This window comes from Erpetoichthys calabaricus, chromosome 4, assembly GCF_900747795.2.
Source record: "Erpetoichthys calabaricus chromosome 4, fErpCal1.3, whole genome shotgun sequence".
NCBI lineage: Eukaryota > Metazoa > Chordata > Cladistia > Polypteriformes > Polypteridae > Erpetoichthys > Erpetoichthys calabaricus.
This window is the reverse complement of record NC_041397.2, coordinates 263,900,867-263,926,793: the sequence shown is the minus strand read 5'-3', so window position 1 is coordinate 263,926,793 and position 25,927 is coordinate 263,900,867. Positions and strand designations below refer to the sequence as shown.

At 37.6% G+C, this 25,927-nt stretch overlaps 1 protein-coding gene across 1 annotated transcript in view; it reads right to left on the bottom strand.

Annotated features, from left to right (window-relative positions):
* LOC114650840 (prostaglandin F2 receptor negative regulator-like) overlaps positions 1-25,927 on the bottom strand; it is a 133,262-nt gene that overhangs the window by 11,645 nt on the left and 95,690 nt on the right. Inside the window, exon 7 of the mRNA XM_028800728.2 lies at positions 21,152-21,259. Within this exon, the coding sequence (XP_028656561.2) occupies positions 21,152-21,259 (108 nt within the window). The remainder of the gene's footprint in view (positions 1-21,151; positions 21,260-25,927) is intronic.

The following is a 25,927-nucleotide window of genomic DNA, read 5'->3' as shown; positions in this document are numbered from 1 at the left end:
TTCACTGGTATGCATTTTCTCAAGCGTGTTTCCGTAAAGCCTTCTTTTAAGACTGTCACTATTTGCAAGGCACCATTCTTGCGACCTCTCACACTTGAAACTTCCATTTTCATTGCAACACCAAAACCAAACTGATCTATTAGATTGCTCCAAGGGACTGGACACAGAGACCTTAATATATATATATATATATAAAAACACTATGATGGATGGCCGGGGACCTTGCTCCACTGGGAAGCCTGGAGGAGCAGGGGACCAGGAGAGGGGCAATTCCTTTTCCAGGACGCAATAGGGCAGCCATCCTGGATTGTGTGGGAGCCACGGAACAGGAAGGCTCAACCCTGTGAGGATCCATGGCATCCGATAGGGGGCGACTAAAGGACTAAGGAGCCTTGGACCGCAGCACTTCTGCCACACCAGGAAATGCTGCAGGGAGATCATCAGGGAGCACCTGGAGCACATCTAGGTGCATTATAAAAGGGTTCGCCTAACTCCATTCAGGGAGCTGGAGTCGGGTGGAAGAGGACGGAGCTTGCAGGAGAGGAGAGGAGTGGAGGTGGGGAAGAAAAGGCAATAAAAAGAGAAAGGAGTGGAAAAGGACTGTGAGTCTTTGGGCACTGTTTATGCTGTGTTGTGAAGAGGAAACAAAAATAAAACGTGTGTGTTGTGGACATCTGGTGTCATGTCTGTCTGTAAGCGGGGCTACCTTTTACTATATATATATATATATATATATATATATATATATATATATATATATATATACAGTGGTGTGAAAAACTATTTGCCCCCTTCATGATTTCTTATTCTTTTGCATGTTTGTCACACAAAATGTTTCTGATCATCAAACACATTTAACCATTAGTCAAATATAACACAAGTAAACACAAAATGCAGTTTTTAAATGATGGTGTTTATTATTTAGGGAGAAAAAAAGTCCAAACCTACATGGCCCTGTGTGAAAAAGTAATTGCCCCCTTGTTAAAAAATAACCTAACTGTGGTGTATCACACCTGAGTTCAATTTCCGTAGCCACCCCCAGGCCTGATTACTGCCACACCTGTTTCAATCAAGAAATCACTTAAATAGGAGCTGCCTGACACAGAGAAGTAGACCAAAAGCACCTCAAAAGCTAGACATCATGCCAAGATCCAAAGAAATTCAGGAACAAATGAGAACAGAAGTAATTGAGATCTATCAGTCTGGTAAAGGTTATAAAGCCATTTCTAAAGCTTTGGGACTCCAGCGAACCACAGTGAGAGCCATTATCCACAAATGGCAAAAACATGGAACAGTGGTGAACCTTCCCAGGAGTGGCCGGCCGACCAAAATTACCCCAAGAGCGCAGAGACGACTCATCCGAGAGGTCACAAAAGACCCCAGGACAACGTCTAAAGAACTGCAGGCCTCACTTGCCTCAATTAAGGTAAGTGTTCACGACTCCACCATAAGAAAGAGACTGGGCAAAAACGACCTGCATGGCAGATTTCCAAGACGCAAACCACTGTTAAGCAAAAAGAACATTAGGGCTCGTCTCAATTTTGCTAAGAAACATCTCAATGATTGCCAAGACTTTTGGGAAAATACCTTGTGGACTGATGAGTCAAAAGTTGAACTTTTTGGAAGGAAAATGTCCCGTTACATCTGGCGTAAAAGGAACACAGCATTTCAGAAAAAGAACATCATACCAACAGTAAAATATGGTGGTGGTAGTGTGATGGTCTGGGGTTGTTTTGCTGCTTCAGGACCTGGAAGGCTTGCTGTGATAGATGGAACCATGAATTCTACTGTCTACCAAAAAATCCTGAAGGAGAATGTCCGGCCATCTGTTTGTCAACTCAAGCTGAAGCGATCTTGGGTGCTGCAACAGGACAATGACCCAAAACACACCAGCAAATCCACCTCTGAATGGCTGAAGAAAAACAAAATGAAGACTTTGGAGTGGCCTAGTCAAAGTCCTGACCTGAATCCAATTGAGATGCTATGGCATGACCTTAAAAAGGCGGTTCATGCTAGAAAACCCTCAAATAAAGCTGAATTACAACAATTTTGCAAAGATGAATGGGCCAAAATTCCTCCAGAGCGCTGTAAAAGACTCATTGCAAGTTATCGCAAACGCTTGATTGCAGTTATTGCTGCTAAGGGTGGCCCAACCAGTTATTAGGTTCAGGGGGCAATTACTTTTTCACACAGGGCCATGTAGGTTTGGATTTTTTTTCTCCCTAAATAATAAAAACCATCATTTAAAAACTGCATTTTGTGTTTACTTGTGTTATATTTGACTAATGGTTAAATGTGTTTGATGATCAGAAACATTTTGTGTGACAAACATGCAAAAGAATAAGAAATCAGGAAGGGGGCAAATAGTTTTTCACACCACTGTATATATATGGGGGTGGCACGGTGGCGCAGTGAGTAGCGCTGCTGCCTCGCAGTTGGGTGATCTGGGGACCTGGGTTCGCTTCCCGGGTCCTCCCTGCGTGAAGTTTGCATGTTCTCCCCGTGTCTGCGTGGGTTTCCTCCGGGCGCTCCGGTTTCCTCCCACAGTCCAAAAGACATGCTGGTTGGGTGGATTGGCGATTCTAAATTGGCCCTAGTGTGTGCTTGGTGTGTGGGTGTGTTTGTGTGTGTCCTGCGGTGGGTTGGCACCCTGCCCGGGATTGGTTCCTGCCTTGTGCCCTGTGTTGGCTGGGATTGGCTCCAGCAGACCCCCGTGACCCTGTGTTCGGATTCAGCGGGTTGGAAAATGGATGGATGGATGGATATATATATTGTGATGGATGACCGGCTACGGACTCCGGTCGCCATCCCCAAGCCGCTAGGAGGAGCCCTCCGGACAGCATGATGGTGCCCTGACTTCCAGCAGGGCCTCATGGACTTTGTAGTTTATACACACAGCCCTGCTGGATACCTTGGGGGCCACCGGGAGTCGCTGTAGGGGGGCTAGTGGGCTCTTGCGTGCCCTATAACCCGGGAGTGCGTCATAGTCACGTGACCGGAAGAAACGACGTACTCCCGGGATGAAGAAGAGGACTGTTTGCCCTGACCCGGAAGGAAACGGACTTGTGGGTTGTGCCTGGAACCACTTCCGGGTCAGGAGCTATAAAAGGACTATGGGAAGCCTAGTACACTGAGCTGAGCTGGGAGGTAGGGTGGCGAAGTGTCTGGGCGAGGAGGATTTGTTAGTGATTTGTGAGAGTTTATTGTGTATATGAGTGTGGAGTGGAGGGTGCTTTGTGCACTGTGGTTAAAGAAAATAAAACAGTCTTGGACTTTTATCCAGTGTCTGGAGTGGTACCTGAGGGTGTAAGAGGTGGCTCCACGCCTCTACTGCTACAATATATATATATATATATATATATATATATATATATATATATATATATATATATAATGTGTGTCTGTGTGTGATTTTATACATACAGTATATACCCACACACACATACATTTAAAGATATATATATATATACACATACGTTGATGACATTAGTCATATTAAAAAGCGACTAACTGAATGAATTACACAATCAACTCAGCATTCCCTGCAGTTCGAATTAAAAAAACGTTGTATGCATCTTTTTCTTGCCAACAATTTTCTGTGTTGCATATGCTGTTCATTTAATGCTGTGGAGGACTGGACATGTCCCATGATTACACACACACACACATTTACACACTTTATCAACAAAATAATAACAGAGAATTCAAAACAGTTTGTAGGTTTGTGCTAATGACATTACTTTAGTTACTAATGGATTATTAATGCTGGTGAGTAAGTGCTTATGCGAGTACTGTTTGTATGTTGCTTACTTCAAGGTCACAAGTAGCCACTCTTCAGGGCTAACACTGACTCACATATAATATGGTGTTGTACTAGCTTCAGCAGGCAATCAAAACTTGAAACTGACATCTGACAGTATTTCAAGAACTTATGCAGAAATCATCTTTATAGATTACACATATTTTGCTGTCAGAGGGTGAACCCTGTAGCAGCAACAATGATTTCTCAGACTACATCGCCATATCAGGAGGATTTTTAACACAAGGAGGTGAGTGTTCAGGTCTAATAAAGCCAACTGATCCAGATTTCGCTAATCCAATGAAGGCTGAACCTCAAACCCCACAAGTTAAAAATTGATAACTGCTCCCCACATGTAAACACTCAAAAGTACTATCTGGGCTACAGGTTGGAGTTTACCAGAGGCAAATGAATGTGAATGTAACATCATATTGAAGTCAATTAAGTGCCACTACAAAACGCAACTTAAACGCCTAGGGTGCAAATCCATCTGGGTCCAATTGGGTAGTGACATCATGCATGCCTGTATATGCTCAAATCCACAATAAAGTATACATAATTTACTGTATAGCATCATTTATGTGTGTACACCTGTTTTGAAGATCAGGTAGTTCCATCCCCATCCAGCATTTTTAGTATAGCTCTGGGATGTAGGACTTACCTCACAAAGCATCATAGGGGCAATGGGAGAGAAGTGGCCGCAAATTCTTCTGGGAGAAATTTGGTGAACAAACTCACCAGCCAACTCAGTAAATTCACCCTGAAAAACGCTGTGGCAAATTTCACCGATCAACACTAGTCAGAGCTTTGCTTCTCTACATATATTTGACAAAGTACTATGTTTTGAGCTAATATTAAATGGAAATGATAATATTATGAGTGACACTATTATAACACAAATTATGTGCAATTTAAAACATCCTGTCAGCATCCATCCAAAAACATTAAGTGGTGGCAACAGCACCTGTTGAAATTCTGTCAGAGTGGTTAAAATATATTGGGAATGAAAGTGTTATGCCATTAGGAATCCAGAACATGTATAGTATAGGGAAATCTTGAATCTGAAATTGAAGCTCACAGTTACACACAGCAAATTTAGGTAAATTAGACACTTTTGCTTGTAGAAGTAAAACTGATGCTGTGCTGCTATAACACATGCCACCATAAGATTAAAAAAAACATAAAAAACTGCCCTTGGTAACAGAAAAAAAACATTAGCATGCAGTGCATAAAAAGAATAGCTACTCCCACTTCAATTTTCCTGTAGAAAACAAAGACAAGGAAAAAACACAGGCAGCACTGATAAAAGCACAGGATACACACTGATACTAGCAGTACTTGCTCAATACACAGTACTTTGAAAGGGGATTATTTGGTAACATTTCTGTAATTATTATATTCAAATACTTTTGCTTCATTTTGAAAGATTTTTAAAGCAGTGTATTTTATATTAAAGTTTTATTTTTCAGTACAGGGAGAAAAACAGCTTTATACAATTCAGGTCCCAGTCAAAGTCAATCTGATTTAGTGGCAACTAATATCTTTTATGGAAATTCTTACTGAACATATTGATAATACTATTGGCCACCATTCTGGCAAAGTATAATAAAGGTTAGGTTCCAAGTTTGGCACTACTGATGATAAAGACTCCAATGTACTCTAGGTTTGGGTAAAAGGGCAACAAAGACTTATTTGGGTGATCTTTCTGAATCAAAATGTACCATGATACCATTTTTAAACTATATTCCCCAGGCTCAGTTCTAAAAGAATAACACTTTAAAATAATAAAATAGTTAACTTAAAGGGTTCCTTCATATCAACTGCAAATCAGCTTGGTTAATAATGGCCATCGCCCCAAAAGAGTACAGAAAAAAGAAAAAAAAAAACGTAACTGGCTGAATAAAAGTGAATGTCTTATAACCTGGGCAGTGGTGGTATTATTTACTGAGTCAGCCTTCACATAAATTTGTAACTCATACATAACCTTATCACCTTATATTTACATTTATTAGACTCTGTTATCCAAGTAAGCTTGCTAGCCAATAATTTATTTATTCATTTCATTCTTTTTCTGAAAAAGGTTAGAGGACAGTACTATTAGTAATCCTTCTGTAAGCAACAATTACATGAATGCCTCTTCCTATAGGTGGGTGTAACTAACCCAAAAACTGAATAAAAAATGTAAAAATTTAAAATTAATTCAATTTTTTTTTTAACTCATTTAATATAATTTATAATCACAAGGGAGCTGACCCCTGTAGCTTGGGATACAAGCTGTGTACAGCATGTCAGTCTATCACAGAGCACATTAATACATTTGCTCACACATACACATACAATGGACCAAATTAGAATCTCTAAATAGCCCTATACACACATCTATGGGAGGAAAACTGAGCAATACCCATGCAATGGGAGGAACATTTGAACTCCATAAAGAGGTATTTAATAATCCTGAATTAATACAATGTCTGTTGTGACTCTGACAGTAAAATTATATGCAGTAACAAAAGATTCTCATTACCTTAAAAACCCCCAATCTCCAAAAATGATAGAAACTTATTCATATGTTGTGTATATAGTCAATGCAGTAAGTAAGAAGTACTGAATACAGTACATAAAGTAACTCAAGAGGAGAATATATTAAATATGAAAAGACTGAATATAGCATTACTTGTCAGGGTCAAACTGTATCACAAAGTACATGTAGCTTTAACCACTGAAAGTTTTATCTATTTAGAAGAATAGGGAAAAAGCTTCATTAGTGTTAGGAAAGTGTCAGGTTTTTTAAAGAGGGCAAAGCTTCAAATCTTGCCACTTGAAAGAACATTTAAATAAGATATGCTGCATGACAAATTTATTTTATTACACGTGATTACTGTGTATCTTATATAAAGTATATATCTTGTACGTTTATCACTAACTTTATAGTTATTAGTAAGTTGATTTTTCAGATTTACAAAATTATACAGAGAAATTATATGCTTAAATAATAATATTTCCAGCAGTTGTTTCCACCTAAAGCTGCTCTTACTCTTAGTGTACATCTTATAAATAATGGCATCTTGCATTTGGGAAAATATGGTATATAGTAGATTACTTGCACAAGAGTCTGCTTTTCAATAATGAGGTCATCTACTTTGGCTGCAGTGAACTCTGTGATAAATACTGTTGGAAAATCTGCTGTCATGCACACACTCATTTACTGGCACTGAACACACACATATTTTTGAAACTTTCCAGCACTTCTTCAAAACAAACACATTTATTAACATTGTATATATACATTTGCAGATAGAGTACATGACAATAATGAAACTTAAGTAAAATAAGGAGAAGAAAGCTTTTTTTCTCTTTTAAAAATCTAAATACTGTACATCTTTATAAGGTATAGGGAAGTGTTATAGCATAGCAGACCCAACTTCCCTAAGAGCTTCTGAGGTGGCACAGTGGTAGTGCTGCTGCTTTGCAGTAAGGAGACTATGGAAGATTGTGGGTTCGCTTCCTGGTTCCTCCCTGTGTGGATAGCGCTTTGAGTACTGAGAAAAGCGCTATATAAATGTAATGAATTATTATTATTATTATTATAATGGTGTTGAAAGATGAACTTCAGCCAAGTCAGGAGCTGTTCTTTTTTTGTAATTTTTGTGTGTGTCAAGTCAAGTGGCTTTATTGTTGTACCATCCATACACAGAATTCCAGCATACAGTGGCACAAAAAAAATCCCTTATAACCACGTTGGAACATATACATAAACACAGGACATGTGCAAGAGAACTATGCTATACTATAAATAGACAGATAAATAAGTAAATAACACATAATAGGCAAGTGAATAGATTAAGAAATAAATAACAACAACTACTAGTAAAAAACAACAGTAGTAACAAGCGTAACGAATTAACTGCATATGAGTAAGCTACTAGGAACAGATCCGAGGATAGGAGAGCAGCAGAGGGTTTAGAGTCTGGACAGCCAAGTTGAAGAAGCTGTTGCAGAACCTGGGAGAACTTGTTCAATTACTACAGCACCTTTTGCCAGATGGACAAAAAGAATGTGGGAGGGGTGTTAACAATACTTCACAATACTATAGGCTTTGCAGATTCAATGCTTTATAAAGATTCCTTTAATTGAGGGCAATGAGGTTCCAATTATTTTTTCTTCTGTGTGCACTCTCTGTTGTAGGACCTTACGGTCAGAAACACTGAAGTTCCCAAACCAGATAGTGACGTAACTGGTCAGAACTCTTGATAAAGCCCCTGTAGAATGTGGTGAGAATAGGGGGAGGTAGGCTAGCTGCATAAGGAAGTGGAGACACAGCTGCTCTTTCAGTTTATGAAGATGGTGATAATTGACCAAATAAGGTCAGTTGCCAGGTACACACCAATTTGACCACAGAGTCCTTGATGTCTTATCCACATTAAGAGACCGATTGTGGCAGTTGCACCAATCATCATATTCTGTAGAATTCATGAGACCCACCACCTTTGTGTCATATGCAAACTTAACAATGGTGTTAAAGCTCTGTGTAGCTGTACAATTGTGAGTCAACAGAATGAACACAAACTGGGGGGGCAACAGTGTTTAGTATGAAGGTATTGGAGATGGTGTTGCTGACATGGACTATCTGTGGTGTCTCTGTCAGGAAGTCAAGGATCCAGTTACATGGGGAAGTGCTGTAGCCTATCAGGCCCAAATTCCCTATGAGCTTCTGAGAGATGATGGCATTGAGAGCAGAACTGGTGTCAAACAAAAACATTCTAGTATAAGAGTCCTTTTTGTCCAGATGGCACAGGGCCAGAAAAAGAGTAAATAATATGGCACCTTCAGTGGAACTGCTCAGGAGACAGGCAAACTAGAGAGGGTCACATTATGTGGGATCTCAGGCTTTCAAGTGGCCCAAGACTAGCCTCTCAAAGCACTTCATGATAACGCGTGGCATCGCTATAAGGCAACAGTCAATGAGGCAAAAGGCACAGAATTTCTTTGGCACTGGTATGATGGAAGTAGTTTTGAAGCACTTGGGGACAACTGCTTGTCTCAGGGAAATGTTGAAGATGTCTGTAAAGATATCTATCAGCTGTTTTGCACATTCCCTGAGAACTCAGCTAGGCATGTCGTCTAGTCTATTAGCTTTGCATTACTTTACACTGAAAAAATCTTTTTTCACGTAAGCCGTGGACAAACACAGTACCTGCTCCTCCTGAGGAGGGATAGACTTCCTCGCAGGTATGTCCTTCAAGGCATCAAACCATATACAGAAGTTATTTAGAACATCTGGAAGGGAGGCATGACCACTGCAGATAAGTGGTGTGGTCATATTGTCTATGATGGGTTTGGATTCCCTGCCACATGCGCCATGTGTCTCTGGTATGGATTTTCTTGCCATGCTTTCACTTAGCTGCTTTGATGCCCAGAGATAGGGTAGCCAGTGACTGATGAAGCATTCTCCAATGAGCTGATATGATGGGCATAAGTGGTAATTTCTTTAACCGTTAAACAGTTCTGCAGGGCTGAAATAGCTGCCTCTGGTGACACCCTATTTGTTTCAGAATTGGTTTGGACTGTTTAAGCAGCGTTCTGTATGCAAGCAGTAGAATAACAGAAACATGATCAGAAAAACCCAGATGTGGGCAGGGTATGGCTTCGTAAGCATCATTACAGTCTGTAAACACAAGGTTCAGTTTGTTCTCTCCCCTGGTTGGAAACTTCATGTGTTAATAAAAATTGGGGAGAACTGTCTTTAAGTTCACAATCAAAATTTACAGCAGCAATAATAAAATCCCCAGGATGTGTGATATGCAGCGCTGTAACAGTTCTATAAAGTACAATAAGCACTTAGAATTAACTCCCACTGGAGAGGTTTTGTGTTTGCTCTAATATTTCTGTATTTCTTCTTCTGAAAAAGCTAACTTTACTCTTGTGAAAAATAAAGTACTATCTATCTATGATAAACTAAACCATGCTTAATGTAATTAACATTGTGTTTTAAGAATTATATGGATGAGCAAGTTTGCAGGTTTATATCTGTGATTTCATTATTGTTTTGAACATATCCATATTACTAACCGAGAATGCTAAACCGGATGATGGACGCAGGCACATCCGGCAATGGGCCGTAGCTGCAAAAAGACGTACTGCGCAGGCGCAAAAAGAGTCTGCGAGAGTCGGCTGAGGAGCCGAGAAAGGCAGACAAAAGAGGGCGAGAGAGGCGGATGAGGGGCCGCGAGAGGCGGACAAGACCACAGAAAAAAGGAGTGAGCACAGGAAAAATGGAGAAATGAGGCGCAAAGAGCACCGAAAAAAGGAAAAGGCACATAAAAAAGTATTCAAACGCAAGTAAAGCACGAAACACATTGCACACGAAACTAGACCCAAAAAAAAAAAAAAAAAAGAGGCTCGCGCACAACAGCAAGGCACCCCCCCCCCCCCTACAGGCACCGGACGGGACACACACCAAGAGGGGGATTCAACAAGCCCATGGAACACAAAAAAAAGAACACAAAACCACCCCACAGACCCTACAAGCAAGGGACGGGACACACACAAAGAGGGGGATTCAACAAGACACAGGAACACAAAAAGAAAGAAGACGCTCGCGCAACAACAATCCTCAGACCCCCCCCCCCCACACACATCCATAAGAACTGACACCCAAAGCCACATATTCTAAAGTGAACGTCAACACCTTCACACTAGACAGCATAGGTGGATCTCCTTACAATAAAGCACTATTAACCGTTCAACTGCAGAAAAGGAAACATATTAACAGTGACTGCGATCGTCCTTATTACTTATCCATATTTCGCATGCTGAGAAAGAAACAAGTCATGAATACACGGTCACGGGTACAAAACGAAAAGGAAATGATAACAGGAACAAACACACGAACACGAAAGAAACAACAAAATAGACGGCTATGCAGCATAGGTGGATCTCATTACAATAAGGCACTATTAACCGTTCAACTGCAGAAAAGGCTCCATATTAACAGTGAGTGCAATACTCCTTATTACTTATCCATATTTCTAAAAGAAAAAATGTCTCGACTCCAAAAACGCAAAGCTCAACTAAAGCTTCTAACTAACGATGTACCTAAAAGTAAAAACTTTATGAACTGCATTAAATCCTACAATAGTTCATTTGCTTTTGCATATACCGGAGTAAATATCAGGCCACCAAAAGGCAATGGCCCATACTGCTTTCGCATATGTGCACAAATACTGCATCGCATTGGAACAGTGCACCCTGAAACAAATCAACAACGCAAATATGCACAAATCTACATCCTAGATCCACATTACGCAAACTATCAATCAAAGTGCTGCATCACAACAGGCACGGATTCAAAACGAAACACCTCCCGTCTCAGACATACGTTAATGGCAGCGAAGGCTACAACGGGCTTCTCACACAGCACAGGCAAATCGATTACAGCTCCAAAACAACACGTCCCAAATACTACACATGCAACAACGCGCCTCTCAAACTACACAAGGAAAACATACACCAGGAAAATTCATTCGGATTAATGAATGTCATTTGCAATCATTGTCATTCAGTTCACTTCCCTGAAGAAACAACTGGCAATACAAGTTATACATTTACACGTTGTTGTCAAAAGGGTCAAATTAGACTGCCTCCTTTACATTCATATACTGAATATCTACAAAAGCTTCTAACTAACGATGTACCTGAAAGTGAAATCTTTAACAACTGCATTAGATCCTACAAATCGGTATCCACTATGAACATTAACGGTGGCACTGCACGTGACATCCGTCTTGAAAAAATGTTGTTTATTGATGAATGTACAATGGCATGAAGTCACTTACTCAACACCATTCATAAACTTCTACAAACGTTTATGAATAATAATATTCCATTTGGAGGAAAGGTACTTTTATGAGGAGGAGATTTTAGACAGTGATTAGCTATTCTTCCACATGCCATGCACTCAGCTATTGTTCAGTGCACCTTAAAATACGCAGACAATTGGCATTGCTTTCAAAAGATACAGTTAGTAAAAAAGATGCGATGTCCAGAACCAAATCATAACAATTGCTTATTACAACTGAGAGATGGTACACTCACCAATACAGATGGACTTCAGCCACATATTATTACAATTCCTCAAGCCTTTATCTGCGACGACTTAGTTACAGAGACGTTTGGAACAGCAATCTCATTAGACCAAATGCCCCTTTTAACACAACGCACTATATTATGTCCAAAAAATATTAATGTGGAAAACATTAATACCCAAGTCATTCCATTACTTCCTGGAGAGACACAACTCTTTCTATGCTCTGACAAACTTGACTCTGATCACAACAATAACCATCTTAAATAACCTTACAAGTTCTGAGCTGGAATTACCTTTTACACTTAAACGGCGTGTACAAAGAAATTTTCAAATAAACCTTTACACTGTGCCACACACTTTATTGTTTGCTTTCTATTTGCATCATCTACACCTTCACACTATTCTATATCTCATTCATACATCACGCTCTTTGTCATTCCCAACACCAGGGGTTGGCGAGCGAAGCGAGCAGGGGGCGGAGCCCCCTAGTCTAAAATGTTGAAAATTAAGGGAATGGCAAACTAAAATTAACCCTAATAAAATAAAACACTGAAGCTTATAAGCCCACATTGCATAGGGAACCTGTTAAATTATTCTTATCACACACCTCTGCTGTGTCATGAAGGTATGTAAGAGAAGCTCCATTGTTTCAGCAATTATATACTGGCTGAAGACTCACCACTTTATACTTGCATCACCTAATTAGAGTGGCTGATTACACTGCTTACAGTGCAACTAAATTTATTATTTATCTGCTTAAGAATATAAGCTTGGTAATAATCATGTACTGTTATATTTCTTCTTGGTATCTTGGTGTGGCTTTTAGAATCACTGTCAAGCTATTGTACCTGTCTACATAAAAAGAACTCAAGATGGATTGACTGCTTTGTGTTTCAACAGTGACTGACCCTTGAACTTTATAGTTGTGGGCTTCCCTAGTTGTTGCAAGAAACTGCACAATGTCCTGGAAGGGAGGACAGACTATTTCCGGCAGCAAAACTATAGATTACTTTCTCCAAGAATATGGAAGTTTTGAATTATTCTCCTCCATTGTTAACTGGCCATATCTATAATTACTGTATATGTTAAAAGGAAAGTATATTACTATGAGATGTTTTTTGTTTAAACAGGCTGATTTTTGTTTCAGCGATTCTTTACCTTGATATAATTGTTTATGTATTTAAAGTTTTACAGTTTACTGTTACCATATTATAGTTATTCATCTTTGTAAGGATTCACTATACAGTACATAGATAACTGTAATTTAATTGAATTACTGTGCATATCTCACATGCTTTACAGAGCTTGCCACGTAGTTAATATTGAAAAGTACAATGAACATGCAACCAAATACAAACTGCTCAGCAAGAACTATATACAGTAACGCAGGGGTAGGCAACGTCGGTCCTGGAGTGCCACAGTATGTGCAGGTTTTTGTTCCAACCCAGTTCCTTAACGAGAACTCAATTATTGCTGATGAAGCACATATTGCTTAAGTGACATTTTAATGCTTCATTTTAGTGGTCTCGCTTGTTAAGGTTCTCCAACCTTAATTGCTTATTTCAATCTTAAACTGCTGCATTCAGTGTTTTAATTGCTCCTTATTAGCAATAAGATGTAAAACAGGGGTAGGCAATGTCGGTCCTGGTGAGCCGCAGTGGCTACAGGTTTTCATTCAACCCAATTGCTTAATTAGAAACCAATCATTGCCAATCTCAGACCTTATTTAATTTTATGGCTTGTTAGTCTGTGCAATGTAAGGCTTTTATATCGTAGATTTTTTTCCTTTCCAAGGATATCATCCAAATGATTTGAAGCCTAAAACAGATCATTTTCAGTCTGTCACATTTTTCTATTAAGTGTTTTATTAAATCAAACCGTGCATGATGAACACACACAGATGTAATTGGAAAAAAGCTAGCTGGAGAACTGCTGGCTGCTTTGTCTTTTACATCTTATTGCTAATAAGGAGCAATTAAAACACTGAATGCAGCAGTTTAAGATTGAAATAAGCAATTAAGGTTGGAGAACCTTAACAAGCGAGACCACTAAAATGAAGCATTAAAATGTCACTTAAGCAATATGTGCTTCATCAGCAATAATTGAGTTCTCGTTAAGGAACTGGGTTGGAACAAAAACCTGCACATACTGTGGCACTCCAGGACCGACGTTGCCTACCCCTGCAGTAACGGATATTAAGTATTCTGAAAGTGGAGAAAAACCAGAAGCCACACATTTAAGTGTCCTCTCCTTATCTGCAATTTTACCATCTATACTTAAAACCATTTACTTTACATTTAGAAAATATATTATTACACAGGAACTATAGCAGAGGTTTATTGCAACATGCTGGAGCTCCCGATTTCTCCTTGGTCAGATGCCAATTAATTCCTGAACATGTACAGAGCACTGCTATATTGTGGCTTGCTTGTGTGCCTGATTTTAATATATGAGTAGCCATGATAAAATCCAACTCATTGGGCAAACTCTTGTATTCGTAACAGCTGACAACCAGTTAGTACTTAGTTGGACATATGGTGCACACAACACCTACAAACAAAAAAAGAGCTCAATTAAATCTACAAGAAGAAGAACAGAGGAGAGCAATGGTAATCTCAAGAAACAGAAAAAAAGAACATAAAATACAGAATTTTCTGAGCTTTCTTTTACCACGATTGGTTGCCAAAATGTGTTGGCCTGGTAATACTTTCACATTGCAATACAAAAGATGAAACTGTCCTTTGAAGTCATGGGGGTGTTGTGTAGTCTATGATTCCTAATCATGTAAACTGGCATTCTTGAGGCAATGAGATCCAACAACTGCATGTGTTAAATGTGGTAAGTTCTTTGATTTGAAGTCATATAGTGTGACGCCAGGGGCCAGCAGCACCTTGACTTATTTATTACTCTAAGAGCAACACCTGAAGTCATACTATTTTTTTGCTTAATATTTTAAATAATATAAAGGATTTTTCCACAGCAGTGTTTAACATCACTGTCAAACAGTATTACTGAAAATGGTCAAATAATGGCTAGTCACTTTCTCTGAATTGTTTTTCTCTGTGGGTTTTCTCCAGGTAATCCATTTTCCTCACATATGCCAAAGACATAAAGATTGGGAGGGAGGTTGTGAATGCATGAATGTGTGCCATTTGCAATGAACTGATTTCTCATTCCAGATTGATTCTCATTCTGCAAATGATTAAACGGGTACAGTAAAACACATAGATTATTACTAAAAAACTCTCACCCAAATGTGTTCTAATCGATTATTTCTTTCACATCTACATCCAAAAATCACTTGATCATTTCAGAATGGATTTACTATGGAAAAGATTTTTCAGACTTACATTAACTTCTGTGTTCTTAAATATATTACCCTATTGTATTAAAAAGGACATGCTAAACATGATCAACCATATAAGAATTTCATTGAGCAGCCCCACCAAAAGCCTTTGGGGTACAACTGAATGGAAAGCTTCTCATGTAAATAATACATGACTACATGAGTCCAAACAATTCATTATTTTGTACATTATATCTGTAGTTAAAAAAAGATTATGCAAAAATAAAAAAAATAGGCATACAATACTGTGGACAAGTTGTGCTTTATGACACAATGTTTTTCTTTGGGTCAAATATTAAAATTTAAGAACCTAATAAAGAATTATACAACAAGAAATCATTCTACTTTTATTCATTTAACATCAGTCAACAGTACCATTACAGTACCATTAAGAATAAGCACCCTCAGAAGGTTCTTTACACAGCATTCTGCGTTGCAAAATTGATGCTTACATAAAAAATAATTAACACATTTCAAGAACCAGCCTTGGACAAGACAATAGACAACTGCAATGCACATATGTGCACTCACTAATATTACACTGAGCTAATTCAGAATCACTGTGACAGTCTGGGTTCGCTGAAGCTGCCTTAACCATCCTTGAACCCATTACTGTTGATAGTCATAACCAAGATGAACCAGTGCAACTAGGACACTTAACAGCAACAGCGTAAGGTGCAAAATGCAACTGTACTTTTATTCCAACAATGGTGTTCAAAAAGTGCCATGCTCCATCCATTATAAATAAGTAATCCATAATAAATATAAGTGCTCTTCCATGGAGATTAAACCAGCAATAAATATAGTTCTTAATATCCAACAATAAAACCTGGCAGACATTAGGTTCCCTCAATTTCCATGAACCCAGAGTGTATTTTGCCTTTTTTAATCTCCCCCAGCTCACCCTTTGAATCTTGCAGCAGGGTGGAGCCATCGACAGCTGCAGTCCCACTTTCTAGCTCCCATCCCAACTAGCTCCTATGGCATCTACTGATATGCCCTGAGCCCAACTCCATCATCCCTGTTGCCTACGATAGCGTCTGCAGGTCCTCAGAGTACTCAGTTGCTCCCCACTCCTCTATGGTGTTCAGCGTGAACAACCTGCCCTTAAAGCACCGCTCCTCTTGCTCCTCTCAGGGCCACTGACCTTTCTGCTTCCTTTCCAGTGTGCTGGCTCACACCCTCCAAGTTCTACCTTTACTTTCCTTGTCAGTCTCATTTCCCCCTGTCTTGCTTAGGCATCATTTATCTTTCTGTTGAGCGCAGGTGCTGTGATCACATAGTCCAGTATGTTAATGAGGCAACTGGTCACCACACACATTCGAATGTGAATGCTTGGCCTGCCAATTACTCACTAACACCCTGGAACCGTTTCTGCCCTGCTACCACTCGCCCCTGAGCACTCATTTTATTCATTTAAAAACTGCTCAGTGCCACTGACCTTAATGTGCGTCACTACAATCACTAATAAACCATACAGCAGGTGTTTGAAGTGTGGAGTTATACTACAGTTTCAGAATTATACTATAGTTTCAGTATTCCGATTAGGTCTATTGCACCATTATCACAATATATTCCAAATCAAGTATTCCAAACCATGTGCAACATTTGCCTGTTTACCAAGTATGTACTCTTAATTTTTTTTGCCATTTTTTTTAGGTAGAACACTCATTTTCACAAACAGGCTAAGGTACAGAACTAACGTGAAATGCTTGACATTCACAGTACTGTCTTTCAAAGATGCAGATAAAAATATGGAAACTGCACAGACACTTCAATATTTTCGAAACATCCATACAGAGAATAATAATATTAAGCCCATATTTATTGTATACATGAATACATTACCCAAGTCACATTTTAACAGGTTGGACCTTAAATCATTTCCTGAATATAAAATCCTTCTTCAAACTGTTTATTACATACAGCCAGAGGAAAATTGTGCTTGCTGGGCCTTTTCCTTCCTCAGGGAATCACTCAGAGTTTTCTTTCTGTTTGTTGAGTGCATTTTTTTGCTATTGGCCATCATCTTTTCTCTTCTTCTTAACATGTCACCAATTGCATTTGGTCACACATTTCAAGATTCTGCACTGTAGCAGAAATGAAAACTCCTGTTCTCTTGGTTCAGTCCTCCCAATTTACCTTTTCTCTATATACAAATGCTTCCTCAAATCTTCAGAAAATTTGTGCACACTTACTGTAAATGTTCTTTTATTAGTAAATTATTATTAGGTTCATTTACAAGTGTGGGAATCCGTTAATGAACTTTTTTTAGGTGGCTGAACTTGTTACGAAAATGGTGTTTCTTTTCTTCCTTCATTTTTACTATATTTGGGCGAGTGCTATGGTGATGAATACTGTGATACACCTAAATTTTCACACACCTCAGCTTTCCATGGAGAATCAGTTACAGAACTTTCAAGTGCTTGTACCTGTTACATCAATTCAACTCAACTTTATTGTTATTGTATCTCAGCATGTGGAAAATGAAAAAGTCATTTATGTGAAAAGAAAACCAAGAAGACAGTGACAGCAATACAAACTAATAAAAAATAGAAAATAGAAAAACAATAAATGTGCAAACATTAGGGGGGTAGACAATAAACAATTCAGAGTTCCCGAGTGTTTGAACTGGAGATCTGCCTCTCTTCATTACTCACTGGTCAAAAAGTGGTTCAATTCAAGCGCTCAGTATTGTGGTAATTGTGTCTTTCCTTTTGACATTCAAGTTTTCAGTGAGTGATTGTTAATAATATTTTAGCAAAAAATGCATACATTTTGCACTTTTTACTATACAAACAGATAACAGACATGAGGATATGCGACACGAATTACATGAGAATACTTTTTATTTTTTTCATGGATGTTTTTCACAACATTTTCCTTTTGACTAGAACTAGTCACTGCAGGCTTTCGTTGAGTTTGAATACTCAATATGTAATTTCTCTATGAAAACAGAAGACTACAAATTCTTCTTGGCCACCACTATATACTACATGGAGTAAGTAATACATAAAAAAAAATAATTTTCGGGTACAATATTCCTTTAAATTAAAGGAAACTGTAAACAGACCTCATCTGAAAAGGATTTTTTTACATGTATATTTTATGTGCTCCTTCCTAGAGGAACATTTGCCTCCAAGAAAAATAAAACTTCACATCAAAGAAACAGTGACATCATCCAAATCACATTATTATTTACAAAATTTTAATTTCACCAGTAAATTGAAATTTTAAAGTTGAAATGTAATATTTTTTATAAACCACATTCCTGCTGGTCAAAGTTCTCTGCAATTTAAAACTTCAGACTAAATAATACAGTGGAACCTCGGTTCACGAACGTCTCTGTACACGTACAAATCGGGTTACGACCGAAAAGTTCGCCAAACTTTTGCATCTGTTCACGACCACACACTCAGTATACGAACAAGCCAGTTTCCCTTTCGGTTTGTGCGCGCCGATGATTTCCGCACGTGTTCAGTCATTCCCTGTGCAGCAAGCGAGACAAAGAGAGAGCACGAGTGAGTGAGCGAGCGAGCAAGAGAGAGACACATGTGAGAGAGAGACACACACACGCGGGAGAGAGAGAGAGAGATACATACATACATACACACATGCGCGCGAGAGAGAGAGGGCTGGCATAAAGCCGAGAAGGCAGTTAAAGAATGCACCGGGCTTGTTTTTAAAGAGACTGATTCAAGCACTGTTTTAACCTTGTTGTACTGTATTTAATGAAGACTTTTTTCTATTGGATTTTAACCTCCACTTCACTTCTGTTTACAGCGATCGGTTCGTAGCTTGCATTGTTGCAATGGTACTTTTCTTGGTTGTTTATTAAATTACGGATTTTTCAAATGTTCATTTTTTTCCCTGTGCTTAAAACTCAAAAAAAAAAAGTGTTTTTAGCGAGCGGTTTGTAGTGCTACAGCGCAAACTCTTGCAATGTTAGTTTTCTCTGTTGTTCATGGTTTTCTCAGTGTTATTCAATTTTTTTACATTTAGTTTACTATTACACTGTGCATTCTATGGTATAATTAACTATATTTGTGCTCAAAAATCTCTAAAAAAAAAAATATTTACATACAGTTTGTAAGGTCTGGAATGGATTAATTGTATTTACATACAATCCTATGGGGGGAAATTACTTCGGGTCACGACCAAATCGGTTTATGACCAGAGTTTTGGAATGAATTATGGTCGTGAACCGAGGTTCCACTGTACTACCGATTTATTTTTAAGCACACGGCCTGAAGTCTCCATATACATGGACTCATTGCTTCCATCCATTTTATGTGTTTATTTAACTTGAACATTTTTCTAATTAGGTATATTTCAATAAAAGCACTACAATTGAGCATAGTTTAAAATTACACAATAATTTAGCATTTTCATTTTTGGTGAAGATATAAAGTAAAGATTGCCTGAAAATTCCAACTGGTATAACTGTTTAACAAGCCTATCCCAGCTACTATAGTTGTATTTCCATGGGCAGAATAGTATACATATGTATTTAGTTTACACTTAAAAATATAAAACAATTTGATCAATACTTATGTTGTCTTGCATGTTAGTTTTAAAGTTGTTCACTGCTTTCTTAAGCAAAATGGCGACTAAAATGAAGCACTTCACAGTAACAACAATGCTCAAATGCTGTAAGCAAATCACACATCATAAAATGGAGTTCATGTGAAAGACTATAGAATAAATATGCAGTGATAAATCCTAAAATTTAGAAATCAGTCTCCTTTACTTACTTGTTATCATCCTTGGCAAAACTCAGCTGGCAATTCTGAAGTACAGGATTCATCATCAAAACATGAATTGTGAGTGTGCTTTTAAGTGTGTAATGAATGAACGTGGACTCAATTTAAGTTAAGTCATACATTTTAGGTGCCACATATGCTATTTTCACTGAGGATGAAACAAACCTCTTTGTTTTTGGAAAGGAAAAAGAAATCAGGGTTATTTATTCAATGATGTTTCCTCAAGGCTAAATGTCTCCTGAATCCATTTCTAGTCCATTAATTTCACAGACTGAAACTAACCATTGTTTAAAAGCTAAGCTTTCCTTTGTAGATGTTTATGACAGAAATATCCCCACTCTGAATATATCAAAATTACTGAACTCTCACAAGGTGTAGTTATGCATATATTAAATTGAATATAGATATACTGTACACACATTGATACATTTTGTCGTAATATATATATATTTATACACACATTGATGCATTTTGTTGTAATATATATTATATACATATATATATATATTATGATATATATTAAAATATTACCCAACACTCAAGCCAGCTGCCATATTTACTATGTGATAATCACTCAGACATAAAAAAATTCCATCAGTACCATCTTATTACTCTCAATACCTCAAAAAGTATAGAGTACCCTTCTTACTTTCATGCATGCTTTTTAAAGTAACATTAGAGGCCACACAAAAGAAAATCACACATACTTGTACAGTATATGTATTGTATATGTTATACCTTTCAAAACATAGACTTTTTGACTTTTTAACATTACTGTGAAAAAATAATAAAATCAGTAGTTTGTAAACAAGAATGTAATGAGCAAACAAACATAACTACAAAATGCATCCTCTTCATGTGTATTAAAATGTTATAGAAAAAATGGAGCAAAACCCCATGTCAGAGCCTACACCAGCCACAATAATAAAGAAAGAAAGGGGAATATCTACTGAATACTGACCAATCATCTACACATTCTTGAACTTGTATGTGCAACTGCTGTATGTATTATGAGGTTTTTCCATGCAGTGGTTAGAAGAAAAAAAAAAGCTTAGTACATTAGTCTCAGTTGATTATTGTTTCATTTTCAAATAAACACATGTCTGTTTAAAAAAAAAAAAAAAAAAAAAAAAAAAAAAAAAAGAAACAGGACAAACCCATTCCTGGGGCAGCTCCATTAAGTAAGACAACACACTCAATCTTCACTGTCTCTCCAGGATAAACGAAATGGTTGTCTGAAGAAACTGAGACATTGAAGGATGGTCCTAACAGTAAAACAAGATAAAGAAACTATCTTCAAAACTTTGCAATCTCTGCTTTAACATAATAAGTATTAAGTATAATGTCAAGTTTCCAACATTTTCAACCATATCGATATTCTCAGTCTCTTTTTTGGTCCCTGTATAAATATTTCACTTAAAAATCATAAAATAAAACAAATACTTAAATTATCTTTAAACTTATATTTCCTTAGGCTAAGTGACACCTTTGGTAGTAACTAGAAACAACGTTTTATAAGTGGCAGTCTTAGAACAGTCCCAAATTAAAAATGAGCCACACACATGAAATTCTGATAAACAGTATTTATTCCTAATGTTTCTATAAAGTGTGTTTGCCATGTGAAACAATGTAGTATTAGTTGCAAAGACAATCAGGCAAAGTCTTACATGCAAACACTGCTTTACATGCACCAAAATGAGCACAAAAATGTTCCATAGCCAATTTTTTTTTTTACATAACTAACTTTCTACAAAAAATGCCTAAAATGCAAGATGCTTCTTGTTCTCTCATGTTTGTTAGAATTTAACCCAGAAAGTATGGCTTCAACAAAGTGTTGAAATGACATTTTATTAGTTTTTTTTGGACCATCAATTGTCTACGAATTACTGTGTTTTACCAAGCTGGAATCCTTTACAGAGAAGCATTTGTATATGTAAAAAACTTTGGTTTCTAAAAATATCTCTTCTGTCTACTGTTAAGATACTGCTATTAATAAAACCAACCAATAAAAATAAATAATCTCAAAATTAGATCAGTCCTTGCATGACAACTCACTCTTAGGCAACATAAAACAATACTAGAAGAATATATTCTCATTTGGAGATGAGGAAAGGAATGTCTCTTTTTAAAAACACACTCTTCCACATCAATGGTTTAATATAATTTAAATTCACACAATGTACTAATCTTTTCAAGCTCAATGTACCAAAAATCAAACCAGGATTACTATGTCTGTGAGAGATGCGTCCAGGCATAGATCTCTCTTGGTTTTGTCTTTAACTGAGATTCTACTGGACACCTTTGACTCAAACTTTGCAGGATGTCTTCTTTTAGCTTAATGTTGGCCGCAGTTGGTGTCTCAAATTGACCCTCATTTGCTTATCAAAATCTTTCTTAGTTATCAAAGAAAGGGCATTCTTGCTCAATATATAGTGTAGTATAGTTTCATTTGTTACATTTCTAGTTTGCAGTCTAAATTTGCTAAACTAGAAGAAGCCAGTACTCAGCATCATTATACTATGGCATAAAGCAGGCATGTCAAACTCACTACCATTGGTGGGCCGCTTCGACTGCCATATATGCGTCAGCGGGCCACACTGTAACATACTGAAAACTTTAAATAAATATAACACTTAAAGTTTAAAGAAAAGCAATTTATTTCCATACAATCTCCGTACAACAGCGTACAATTAGAGTCTTAGTCTCTTAGCTAGGTCCTTATATTATTATATAAATTATATAATATTCATTGCTTATATAGGAGATTTATTTCTTTTGTCCCGACACTTGGCATCTCATGTTAGTAACCAGTTCGTCAATATCAGGCTTGAAATCTAGTGCAGCTGCAACTTTTATGAGGAATGAAAGTTGCTTGACAGTAAGTCTTGAGCGATGTGGGGTTTTGGTAGCTTTCATTAACGAAAACAATTGCTCACAAAGGTAAGTGCTTCCGAACATAGACAGTACTCTCGATGCCAACTTAAGGATCTGCACATACGAGGGTGGCAGGTAAGCATATAAGCCTGGCACACCAACTTCGTTGTATTTTGCCTTCAGAATAGAATCTGACTGCAGTTCAATCAATTCCATTTGGATATTCTCAGGCGCATTCTCAACGTTGTAAGAGTATGGTGACGTAAACAGCGAAAAAACTTGTTCGTGTGAACTGAAATTACAAAAACGCTCACTGAGTTCATTGCCCAGTAATTCAAGTTGGAAAACAAATCCTCCAAAAATCAAATTTTACTTTACTAAGTTTACTTCAAAGTTTATATTGTAAAATAAGCCGATATGCAAAAAGCCCTCTGACCTACACTAATTTTACAAACTCAAAATCACAAAAATTTGTTAATAAACAGCTCACCAACTTCTCACATCCACTTCAGATCTTCAGCTGTAGTCTGCATTAACTGTTCGTTATAATATTAGCACAAAATTACACAAAACTAGAGCAAAAAAACGTGAAAATATGTGAGGTATTAGTACTCGTGATGGTCAGTTCTGCCCAATGGCCAGTCTCAGCAGCCCAGCTAGCAGTGTAGCCTGCCAGGGGAGGCTCTAGGCTCGTGGCGGCCCTGGGCAGAGAAAGAATCGGTGGTCCCTTCGCCCGCCAATGTCAATATGGTATCTTATGCACGGCGGTTGGCCACGTCTGTTGCGGACACTGCATAGCCACCTCGTGCTCATGACCCGCTTCTATATGCACGTGTCTGAAACTTGAAAACCAAGTGGCGACCCATGATATTCTCATTACGGCAGAACGTTATAATACTACATATAGCTTACTGCTCCGACTCGAGCGACATTAGTAAATACAGGGTACTAATTAACAAGAAACACAATGTTTTTCGGCCACATTGCCGTCAGCTGTGTTGTTATTTTCTCTTTCTGTTTTATATTCAATAAATATTGGCGTGGCGGCCCTGTACAGGTGCACAGTTTGCACATGCCTAAGGCTGCCCCTGCTGCAGCATAGCACTTCAGTTGCAACGTCGCAGCTCATTAACTTTGGACAAGGCTCGTGGCTATACTAGCTGATGACGTTTCTGGTACCGTAATGCCATGGGAAAATGCGCTTTTGTCAGAAGACAGAAGTAAGAAAAGTCAATAAGTAACGCCGAAGATGCAGAATGATTCAATCACAAACGATAGTAATAATTTTGTACAAGTTTAGTTCTAACTAGGATTTGTCATGCGGGCCGCACAGATTTCTGTTGCGGGCAGCATGTGGCCCAGGGGCCGTGTGTTTGACATGCCTGGCATAAGGAATTCCTATTTTCATAAGTGGGAAAAGGAAAAAAAACCCAGAGGATCAATTCTACAAAAATATGCCCTTTTTTGCTGGATATAGTATTTCACCTATTTTTTTCTGCTCATCTGTTCTCAAAAAGAGGGTGGAGAATAATCATTTGATATGATATTGTTGCGTATTAATTGATATTTATTGGTATGGCTTATTGTCGTTTCTATGTTTAGTAAAGGTGCATGTTGCACTAGGTCATACTCTATTTGATCAAGATGAGTAGAAAAAATATATAACTATAATTGCATTGTAGGACATAATGAAAAATTGACATTAATTGAAATAAAAAGTTAATATTATATAAGTAATGCAGTGGCAATATACACAAAACAATCTTATTTGAGTTTAGAAATTACATTAAGCAATGCACAATAATCAAATAAAAGCAGTAGACATTGTTTTGTATACACAGATGAGTGACATTTAATTTAAAAAGTGTTGAGTATAACCAAGTATCAATGTACAGTAGAATTTTAGATACGTTAGTTTCAAGGTTACTGCCAAAGATGGTTTTACTCACAATATATAGTACAAAACCTCCTAAATCATGCACCATCATATATTATTAGACACATTTAAATACTGCGGCTAATCCTTGAATATGCTTTAGGAACTTTGCCCCTTGCAACTGAAAACTGATTACACACCAAGAACTTCTGTTGTTACTGTTATTCCGAGCAGAGACAGATTTCTTGCTAATTAGTGACAATCATGGGATACTTCAGCATTAACATGTTTGTTTCAGCATGCATGTGCCATTGCTCATATTTTTATCATATTAGTGATGTAATATTTTCTCTTTATTTTCTGGTGGCAGTGCTCTCACTCATTAATCACTCCCTGCTTTCCAACAAAAAAGCAAAGGAGGGAGAAGTCAAAAATGTAAAAGGTTTAAGAGTTGAAGGTGAAAAGCCATATTCAAGAAAACCTACCATACTTATCTCTTTTGGATATGTTTTATTTCCATAAATAAATAGACCCCTAAGACCTTGCAAATTAGAGGTAAAAAATTCTAGGATTCTTCAATTTAACCTAAATTAAAGAGCAAGTTTGGAACATTGTAATGCTAAAGTTGGACAGCAAAGACAAAAATTATAGCCAAAGAGACTGGTGACTGGTTGCATCTATAGTATATCTAATGTAGAAATGAACTTTAGATTAATTAGGCTCATCTAATAAAATGGCCACTCAGTAAATGTCACTTGGTGGCACAGTTATATCGTCTTTGACTGCAGTGCATGTTCCCTAATTCTTATTTAGCAGTACTGTACATTTACAGTATTCCAATTTGCTTCCCTTATTAACAATGATGAGTGAGGAGTCACTAAAGAAAAATGATAGACAAGGTATGACTTTATGAACCAAAATATCAATTACTATCAGATTTCATGACAGATTTGACAGTTTTACCCCACTCCACGGCTTGTGTGGAGAGAATATTTTTCTTAAATGAACTGCGTTAACACACACAATTTAAAAGCGGAAACTACTAAAGAAAGACTCCTCGCCAAGCAAGGAGTAACAAAACATAACAACATTTGTTCAACACAGGATCCAAAAGCAAATTAATAAGAGATCTTCGAGATCAAGCAGTATATCAAAAATATTCTGAAATAGACTCAAGAATACA